This window comes from Myxine glutinosa, chromosome 2 (assembly GCF_964187855.1).
Source record: "Myxine glutinosa chromosome 2, kmMyxGlut1.1, whole genome shotgun sequence".
Classification (NCBI taxonomy): Eukaryota; Metazoa; Chordata; class Myxini; order Myxiniformes; family Myxinidae; genus Myxine; species Myxine glutinosa.
Window position 1 is genome coordinate 158,604,268 of NC_136262.1, and position 11,087 is coordinate 158,615,354.

Below are 11,087 nucleotides of genomic sequence, written 5' to 3' on the forward strand. Positions count from 1 at the left end.
CAATCTTTGCATGTTTACCTGTGCAGCTTAAATTTGGGTATAACTCGAAAAATGATATCAAAGATGAAGAAGTCCTGAATCCATTTTGTATAAAGCATCCTCGACTGCAACCGCTTTAAGTCACCGAGGTTGCCGATTCCAAATGGCCCACCTGCCAACTCAGAATGCTAAACGCCAATCGGAAAAAGAAGATCGTGTACAGACCGTGAGAATCAAACATGTCCACATGGAAATTCTTAAACTTGGCGACTTTATGCTCGGTGGCGTGAGCAATATTTCGAGGTATGCACTGTGGGTTTATCGATAGTGGTCTTTGTGGATTCAATCATTTTGTTCACCTCTCCGTTGTTATTATTCGATAAATTGATAAGCAATTGTCGGATATACATATCACCAGCAATGAGCCTCATTTTATGCCACGTTTCATTAAAAACACAGAACCCAGAGCCGTACACACTTTGTCTTGGTCCCTCCTGTTTGCCTGCAAGGTAGTGGAGCGACAGGGACGCAGTGGGAAGCCGGCTGCAGGTGGAGACGAGGGAGAGGTTTGTGGACGTCTCGCCTGATGGCTCGGCTCCAATTACTGTGCGCTGCCTGAATTATTGATGTCGTTTACATGCAGCACGCTCAAGACAAGGCCAAAATGGATGCTTGGCCAATTTTGCTGCCTGGTTGGATGATGTGTCCAAGTTACGGAATTTAAACTTTCTGAACACTTGTCGTGAAACACAATGAGCGACATTCCAAGATGTGTCAAAGCAACGACTACGGCAAGAATTGCACAAGAAAAACATATTATATCCCACCCGAACAATAATAGGAGGCCAACTTTCAAGTAAGGCTGTGCTGGTACACTGGAGGATTTTTTCCCCACGATTTTCCGGATTTTACGTGAATTCCCCCCGTTTTACAAAAATACACGAGACACGACATATCCAGAAAACATTACCACGTGAAAACGGATTGCTTATGGGAGTTCAATAGAATTGGAGATGAGCATAAAGCATTTAAAGTGCTTGGTAGTGAAAGTAAAATGATGGATTTAAAATAAGGTGAGGAACATCAAAGATGGGGGAGACATCCCCGATGGCTCGAACGCCATCGCTTCTTCAGTCGGACACAATTGGTGAGCATATGTCGCAGACAAACATACTGACGATGGGAGGTAAACGGTAGATTGACACCGGCATGGCGTAAAACTCAGGCTATTGTGCCATAAGAAACAGCCAATGGAGGCAGCTTGCTTTGCCAATAAATCTCCAGCATTACCCGAGCGTAAAGTAGGCAGCTGCTTGGATTTCATGAGGGCCCACCATTGGAATCGATACATGAACAAACAACAATATCTTGAGGAGCAAATGAGTCTTCTGATGGTTTGACAAGGGATTTGATACCATTCATTCATCGTAGAGGGCATATTTCAATGAAGGTTTGTTTGGTGACGAGGAAGTGCAGCTGCACACTTGTAGTTCCAAACCCAATGCAGGTCGTCGTTGAAGGATTTTGATTCAATTTATTCGGAGAAAGTTCCTTATTAGTGCAGCTCATAGATGCATCGTCATCACGAAAAATTAACTCTGGCCAGTGTGGCATGCAAATATGGATGCTGTGCCACTAAAATACAACGCCAACACATGTCACGATGACAAAGAGCTTGGTTCCTTCACAGACATTTATAAGGGGCTAAATCATCGGTGACCTTCCACACCGTAAAGGTCATTCGCCGCTTGTGATATTGAAAAATACAGCTCCTCGGGACATCTACGGACACTCATCACAGCACACCTTCGGAGTTGAGGTCGAACCCCGATGTATATTTCACACACGGAGACACACACACACACACACACACACACACACACACACACACACACACACACACACACACACACACACACACACACACACACACACACACACACACACACACACACACACAGACATGTCAGGTCCACATCCTACAACCTTCATTTCCACAATGCCACCAGCGTTTTGCCTTTATGTGCTTTCCTGTTGTTATTGCCAACATGGCTCCAATCTGTAACTGTGCAGCCTGAGGACATCAACTCAGTTTTAGACTGTACGGGTCAATGTTGCTGTCCCTCACAGACAGAAGCGCTTGTTTAATTGTGGTAGCATTCGCAAAGCTGTATCTGAGATGCATTAAAAGACAAATAACCAGTTATAAAAACCACTGGTAACTCTTATTCATCTGGAAAGATTTTTTTTTAAAGTATAGTGCTTTTACACAGAGTTTGTAGGTCATTAAAGAGATGTACAGGGGAGGGGAGGGTGGGTCAATTGAGATGGTGATGAGTCACCATTTTGAAGGAATGGAGAAGGTAACGGCATTGGACAAAGACAAGGAAGCAAATCAATATACAAGTGAAAAAAAACCACAAAGGAATAGATGAAAGTATACAGCTCCGATTTGAGCAGGATTAACAAGAGAAAAGATACCAGATGAGCAGGTGCTGATGGCGATGACAGAAGGAGTGATGGCCATATTTTGAGCAGTCAACGTGTAACAGGCCTTTCACAATAATGTTAATCAACCATGAGCTTTCAACAAAATTGTGAATGGTGTTGAAATGCTCAAAGAATGTCGAAAGTTACCTTTCATCGACTTTATAGTAGATTCTCAAGGAGCACAACATATATTTAAGCTATGGGCACAAATGTGAACGCTAATCCATTGATACCAGACACACGTGGATGCACGTCAGTCATATTACCCATTCAGATAACATTCAGAAAGTCACGTTACCATTTTAACACGAATATCTCCAACTTTTTTTTTTTTTTTGCAATACAAGATCGAGTGAAAGAGCTAACATTAATCACACAAAAAGGCAACCAACACATAACACACAAAATAAGGGGAGCGGACCACAAGATGGGGAGAAAGGGGGAACGACACAAACACAACATTTGAGAGCAAGGACATCGAGAGAAATGTGGGAGGGGGAGGGCTTGGGGAGAGGTGGGAGAGGTATAAAACACATCAACACTGCAAGGACTTCCAGGAAAGAAGTTGGAATTTCAATAAAAGTGCATCTGGGGTGAATTAGTGGGGGTAGAAAAGATCAAGGTTTTGCATGGGGAAGTTTTTATGATGGTTTTATGATGTTTTTATTTTTATGATGGTTTTAGAAGATTTTAGAAAATCCTCTCTATCTCTTTGCTGATGACTCCACTCTCTGCCACTCTATTCCTCATCCATCAGATCGGCAGTCTGCAGCCTCCTCACTCTCTGGACACATGGACAAAATCACAGACTGGTTAAACAGGTGGAACATGTCTTTCAATCCTGACAAATCTCTCACTCTTACAATGTCTCTCCGAAAAGACCAACTGGACAACCTCACTTCTGCCATCTGGTCTCACTATCTGCCATCTGGTCTCACTATCTGCCATGATCTTTCCTGGGAAAACCACATTTCCAAGCTGGCCTCCAAAGCCAGTCGCCGACTGGGCATCCTCCGTCATGCAAAGTCTTTCCTTGGCACACCTGAGCTCCTCATCACATGCAAGGCTTTCATCCGCAGCTCAATAGAATACTCAAATGGAATACAGCTCAAATGAATACGCCAGCTCTCTCTGTGCTCTGTCCTCCAAATATTCCTTCAGGTCGCACAAGATCTGCCAGCAACCGTCTTATGGTTAAATTGCCAAAATCAAGACTCTCTGCTCACCTTCTCTTTCATTCCTCTTTACTCCCACTTCTGGAACAAACTCCCCCACTCTCTTCAATCCCACTCCTCCCTCCAGGTCTTTAAAATAGCTGTTCACCACCATCTCTTATCTTCCCCCGTCCAAAACCTTGATCTTTTATACCCCCCCCCCCCCACCCCACCCCCGACCCCTTCCCATGCCTCCCTCCCACAAATCTCCCGATGTCCCTGTTCTCTGCTGTTGTGCTTGTGCGCTTCCCTCTCCCTCCTCATCGTGTCTCCCGCTCCCTTTATTGTATGTTTTGTGTCCGGTTTTTTTGTTTGTTTTTTTGTTATTGATGTTAGCTCTTACACGAGCCTTGATCTTGGATACAAAAACAAAATAATAATAATAATAATCAGTTCATCTTTGCATCATAATATATACTTATACCAAGTTTGGGCAAAATCCCATCGACGGTTCACAAGTTAGAACAGCAACAGATGTTTTCCTTAATGTGACCTCTGACCTCTTCATCCAAAAATGTAATCAGTTCACGTTTACATCATTGTAATACCTGTACCAAGTTTGATTTAAATCCCATCAGCTGTTCTCAAGTTATCATATTTTTACCTGACATGACCTCTGAACTTTGATCTGTTGATGCCACAAGCCAATCAGTTCATGTTTGTATCATAAACACGAATACCAGTGTTTGTTCAAAATCCCGTTACTGGTTCACGAGTTGGCGCAGCAACATAATTTTTACTTAACATGACCTGTGACCTTTGACGTCTTGATCCTGAAATTAAACAGTTAATCTTTACATCATTATACATACCTGTGCCAAGTTTGAATTAGATAGCTTCAGTCATTCTCAAGTTATAGACCTATCCCAGACTTTAACCTTTGACCTCTTGACGCCAAAATCAAATAATTTCATCTTTGCATCATAATACATTGTTGCATAAACTTTGGGCAGAATGACATCACTGGTTCACAAGTTATTGCGGTAACAGGATTTTTACCAAACATGACCTCTGACCTTTCACCCCGTGACCCCAAAATCTAATCAGTTAATCTTTACATCATTATACATACCTGCACCAAGTTTGACTAAGATCCCTTCAGCAGTTCTCAAGTTATCGCAGTAATGAAAGCCTATCACGGACGGACGGACGGACAACCTGAAACCATAATGCCTCCCGCGACTTCGATAACGGAGGCACAAAAAGTAAATCTAATGTCTTGCTTACCACCACCTCCGGCAGCTCGTACTCTTCAAAATCAGGTCTGCAATAACGACCATCACTGGAAGTGCTCTCATCGTCTTCACCATGACGGAGAGAAGATCCTGGAAAGAAGAAGCAAAATGGACATGAAACAGATATTGTGACAGAAAAAGATCAATGGACAGAATATCACGAAGTTCAGGTGTGTGTGCATTGTGGAAATAAGACATCAATTTCATAAATTAGTCTTCGTCTTCTTCTTTGCCAGCCAGGTGTTCACATACCATATCCCCTAGTAAGAGATCAAGGGCTCAGAACATGCAGAATTGGCCCAAGTCCTTGAGCAACTGTTTGGCTAGGCCTGACATCATCGTCGTGGATAAAGGCAGGAATTTGGAATTTGTCCAGAGTGCCAGTGATAGCTCCACTACTCTTGGTGAAGGTCACCATGTGATCTTTAACGCTCACCACCTCATGCCGGCACACGGGATACCCAGTTTAAGCACCATCTCACGTCATCCATCCTCATGACCATGATCTATATGAACCGCATTAACCCTTCCCAACCCAAACCAATCACTTGCTTCCTTTCAGCGTTTCCTCCACCTCAATGATCACGTCGTTTTACATTTTCATTGAAATTGATTTGCACTCTCACCATCATCTGGTACCGTCTACGATTCAGAGGTTGCTTCTTCAGGAACACCATTCAAATGTCTATCCAGCAGCTCGATCTTTAACTTCCTCATCTATTCCATCATCTTGTCTGTCCATTTTAATCCTTGCCTTCCTCCTCTTCCATCAACATTTCCAATCAGTATTGTTTTGTATTGGTTGAGGTGATTCTCAGCGTGGCCAAATATTACACATTGGGTCCCTCTGAACGATAGTTACACCTGTGACCGAGTGAAGCTGCTAAAACACTGCCATGGCATGACTGGAGAATCAAAACAAAAAGTTTGGAGCATTCACGGGAAAGATTGCTGTGATGAGAGGAAGTTGTTTGCGTCACTGTCGTGAGGAACAAGCAGCCACCACCGGCAAATTGGAAAATAAAGAAAACAACAACAAAACATTTTCAGGTCTCTCTTCTTGGACTTGTAAATAAGTGTATATTTTGTGAAAAGATAAATTCTCAAAACTCACCAGGAAGCAGCTCTTCATCAACAGAACCATTCGACACTTTATGCTCCGCATTCCTGCAGAAAACAGATTTTGTAAAGCTGTCGTTAAATAAATGTCACAAATAAGAAACAATAGCAGAATAAAAATGCCGTCAGGCAGGAGAAAATCAGCTGCATCGGTTCTTTGTGTTTTCTACATTCAGACAGAAAACAACACCACTACACTGTGCTACCCTACCAAGTATCTTCATACCTGATATCTCTACTAACCTTCACTCTTTCATTCCTCTTTTCTCTTGCCTCTGGAACAAACTCCCCCACTCCCTTCAATCCCACTCCTCCCTCCAGGTCTTCAAAACAGCTGTTCACCACCATCTCTTATCTTCCCCCATCCAAAACCTTGATCTTTTCTGCCCCCGCTAATTCACCCCAGATCTACTTTTTTTGAAATTCCAACTTCTTTCCTAGAAGTCCTTGCAGTGTCCATATGGTTAATACCTCTCCCACAGCACTCTCCCTCCCACAGATCTCTCAATGTCCCTGCTCTCAAATGTTGTGTTTGTGTCCTTCCCCCTCTCTCCCCATCTTGTCTGCCGCTCCCCTTATTATATGTTTTATGTGTCAGTTTGACTTTTTGTGTGATTGTTAGCTCTTTCACGAGCCTCGATCTTGAATAAAAAATAATAATAAAAAAAGGAATTGAAGACAATATTTATCTGCTGGGTTTAGAGTAAAGAAAGTTAATAGAATTTTAGAATGTAAATAAAGTCATTGTTAAAAGACCTATATTGATGTTAATACAAAAAGGAGAACGGAAGCAAAAACATATTTTCAGAAGACTTTTACATATTAATCAATAATGCTGTATTTGGAAAAACTATGGAAAATGTTAGGAATGGACAAAACATAAGACTTGTTACATACCGGAAACAGGCATCTAAATTAATTAATAAACCAAGTTTTCAAAGGTTGGAGGTGTTTTCAGAGAACTTATTGTGCTTTTCATTTGAATAAAGAGAGCATTGAAATGGATAAACCTATTTATATGGGAACATCAATTATTGACTTGTCAAAGTTGTTAATGTATCACTACTTTTACAACAACTTAAAGAGGAGATATGTGGATGATATTAATCTACTTTTATGGATACAGAGTTTTATTTTGAAAATCAATACGGAAGATATTTATGAGGATATGTCTCAGGATGTTGATATTATGATACAAGCAATTATAAATCAGATAACAAACTATTCTCGACAAAGAATAAAAAGGTTATTGGAAAGTTTAAAGATGAATTGGGTGGAAAGATAATGAGTGAATTTGTAGGATTGAGAGCAAAGGCTTATGCTTATAAATATATTGATAATAATATTGACAAGTCAGGAGACGACGATGGTTCACGAGCGAGCGGTATTCAATGACAAAGGACGGACTATAAGCGAAACAGGCCCGGACTGGGGGGGTCGGGGGCCCACGTGGCAGGTGTCGGCCCCTGGATTGCGGTGTACATGCCTATTTACAAAGGGCCGCAATGCGCTGCATGCGCAGGCCTTTAAGAGCCAGCTGTACGTAATTGTGTCGGGTTTTGGCCTGGAAATGTCAAAACGAAGGTTCCTGACCTTGAAATGATAGAATATAATGTATAATCAGTTATGACGTTAGTTAGCTACACAATACCAAAAATTGGGTTCGATTCTGACAACTTTGAAAATTTGACCTTTGTGACCTTCAAAGGTCAAAGGTCGAAGATTCTGAAATTTGTTGGAAAACTTGTATTTCATGATGTATGTGATAATATAAAAACATGTATGACATTTCACCCTATCAGGAAGCGAAGAATGTAATAAAACCATCAAAAATCGACTTTTCTAAATTTTGTGACCTTGTGACCTTGACCTTGGGGCGAAAATGAAAAATCGAGCTCCGTGGGGCTAGACACGTGACATTGGCCTAACCAAATATCGAAACCCCTGTCAGATTCCACCAACTCCCTCGGAGAAGATGTAGCTTGAAATCGGTTACCCCCGAAAAAGACATCTTTTTCGGGCATGGCTCCGCCCACAATGGCGCAATACGCCCACTCTCGGCATGACACAACTAGATCATGATATCGACCTCCCACCCAAATTTCATCAAGATCGGATGATATCATCGGGTAGTTATGCTGCGGACAGACAGACACACAGACACACACCCATGACGAATATAGTGGTCACTCTGTTTGACAACTCGTGAACCAAAAATAGTGATAAAAAGTTAAAGGGGGAAAAGAAAAATGTAATCAAAGAAACAATAAACTTTGAACATTATTACAAATGTTTAACCTTTGAGAAAGAAGAGTACAGAAAAATGAATACAATAAGAAGTTATAAACATCAATTATTTTCAGAGGAGGTAAATAAGAAGGTATTGGGGGCTTTTGATGAGAGGTTTATTTTAGACAATGGAATTGACAGCCTCCCTAATGGTTATAAGTGTTAAGATAAGTATAAGTGTTAAGATAAGTATAAGTGTTGAGATAAACATGAGTTAAGATATTTAAAAGATAAGTATGAGTGTTAAGATATAAATATGAATTAGTTTAAAAAGGAAATGGGGGTGGGGGGGGGGTTAACGGGCTCCCCCCACCTTTTGTAGTGGCATACAAATGGTATAACCAGCAATAACCAAACCACAGAATGGAGAAAATCACATCCTTGGTATAAAAATGGAAAACGTACAACTCAGGGGGTTCTCAGACAAGAGCAACAAGAGAGGTTTATCATTTCATCTCTGCCTAACAAAGATACTTAAACCAAGAACCAAGTTCAAACATACTGTCACGTCCGTGGCCAGCCTTGGACCAGAGCAGTCTTGACCTTGGCCTTGGACCAGAGCAGTCTTGACCTTGGCCTTGGACCAGAGCAGTCTTGACCTTGGCCTTGGACCAGAGCAGTCTTGACCTTGGCCTTGGACCAGAGCAGTCTTGACCTTGGCCTTGGACCGGACCAGAGCAGTCTTGACCTTGGCCTTGGACCGGACCAAACCAGCCGACCAGTTAACTCCGAGGTGTATTTCGAAACTTGGCGGGATTATCGTTGGCGCGCGCGGGAAACGTTAAAGGCCTAATCTAGTCAGACGGTCTCCACGGGATTTTATTCCTCGACCCACAAAGGAGGAAACGAATACGACACAAAAGTGAAATGCAACAATAATGAATTTATTAAAATAAACAGGAAACGTTTATAAACGTTTTAGCTCTTTCAAGAGCCTCCATATTGTATAAAAATAAAAATATAAAAAAAGGCAAAATTAATGTTGAGGTTAAAAATAACCTATTATTCCTAATTTGAGATGTCTGCACTATTAAGATACACGAAACAGACAACGGGATGATTGAAGAAAATAAAAATAAAATGCACCCTTCGACGTGGCACTGAGCTCCGGTGTCGACGAGTACTTCGTTGGGATCGGTCGCTGAGACGACCACACGTCAAAACGCCCGAACAATGGCGCTGGTCGATGGCGCAGCGCACCGAGCAGTGCAGCAGGCGGCCAACGTTCCCCCGCTCCATCAACTTGGCAAAGGCTCCACAAAGCCACGAATGCTCTCTTTTTAGCGCACACGAGGAGAGCGACCGTCGACCACAAAGCGAGCATCAGAGAACTAGAAACTGCTTCTTCTTCCTCCTCCTCCACGATCCACGACCAACGCGACCGCAGCACCAGTTCGAGAGACAGCGACAGGAACAGGAAGGGACGCATACGCATCCTCCTTTTCCCCTTGCTGACGTCACTCCCTGACCAATCCTGACATCCCATTACATCATCCCATGGCTCCTCAACCAGTCACGAATCTCGGGGCGTGGTTTCTCCGTCTCGAGTCAGAGAGGTGGGTGGAGTCCAGCCATCCTTCGGGAATCGGGAATGTTTGGCTGGGTGGGGTTCCCTTGCCGATCGGAATGTCCGGTATACTGTCGGCTATTATGGTTGTTGTAATGGCGGCCCTTTTTGATGAAATAAAAACGAAGGGAACGACAACGGCACTCAGAAGAGAGCAAACCTCCGCCTGGTTGGCCATATCACTCAATGGTGATGAATCACTTAAACATAATACGAGCCGGATCGGGATCTTCACCAAAATTGAATTGATTCTTCCTGATCGCACACACAACCTGTCCAACAAGTTTCGTCCAAATCCATCCATAACTTTTTGAGATATCCTGCTATATATTCTTTTTGGCCCGATCTCCCAATGCAGTGGTGAAGAATCACTTTAAAAATTCGAGTAGCCGGATCCGAATCCTGATCTTAACCAAAATCTAACATTTCGTCCTTGTCACATACAGTACATTCAGAAAGTATTCAGACCCCTTCACTTTTTTCACATTTTGTTATGTTGCAGCCTTATGCTGAAATCGTTTAAATTCATTTTTTCCCTCATCAATCTGCACTCAATACCCCATAATGACAAAGAGATAACAGGATTTTAGAAAGTTTTGCAAATTTATTAAAAAGAAAAAACTGAAATATCACATTTACATAAGTATTCAGACCCTTTGCTTTGACACTTGAAATTTAGCTCAGGTGCCTCCCATTTCTCTTGATCATCTTTGAGATGTTTCTTCACCTCGATTGGAGTCCACCTGTGGTAAATTTAATTGATTGGACATGATTTGGAAAGGCACACACCTGTCTATATAAGGTCTCACAGCTGACAATGCATGTCAGAGCAAAAACCAAGCCATGAGGTGGAAGGAACTGCCTGCAGAGCTCAGAGACAGGATTGTGTCGAGGCACAGATCTGAGGAAACCTACAAAAAAAAATTCTGCTGCATTGAAGGTTCCCAAGAGCACAGTGGCCTCCACAATTCTTAAATAGAAGAAGTTTGGAACAACCAGGACTCTTTCTAGAGCTGGCCGTCCGGCCAAACTGAGCAATCGGGGGAGAAGGGCCTTGGTAAGGGAGGTGACCAAGAACCCGATGGTCACTCTGGCTGAGCTCCAGAGATCCTGTGTAGAGATGGGAGAAACTTCCAGAAGGACAACCATCACTTCAACACTCCACCGATCTGGGCTTAATGGCAGAGTGGCCAG

General features: G+C 42.5%; 1 protein-coding gene across 1 annotated transcript in view; it reads right to left on the bottom strand.

Annotated features, from left to right (window-relative positions):
• The window catches only part of LOC137422256 (disabled homolog 2-interacting protein-like), a gene marked incomplete at its 3' end in the record, with an annotated part of 33,235 nt that extends 23,474 nt beyond the window's left edge, over positions 1-9,761 (bottom strand). The window contains exons 1-3 of the mRNA XM_078772663.1: positions 9,413-9,761; positions 4,911-5,008; positions 152-289 (exon numbers count right to left, since the gene is read on the bottom strand). Coding sequence (XP_078628789.1) covers positions 152-289; positions 4,911-5,008; positions 9,413-9,761 — 585 coding nt within the window. The remainder of the gene's footprint in view (positions 1-151; positions 290-4,910; positions 5,009-9,412) is intronic.
• Positions 9,762-11,087: the final 1,326 nt, after the last annotated feature.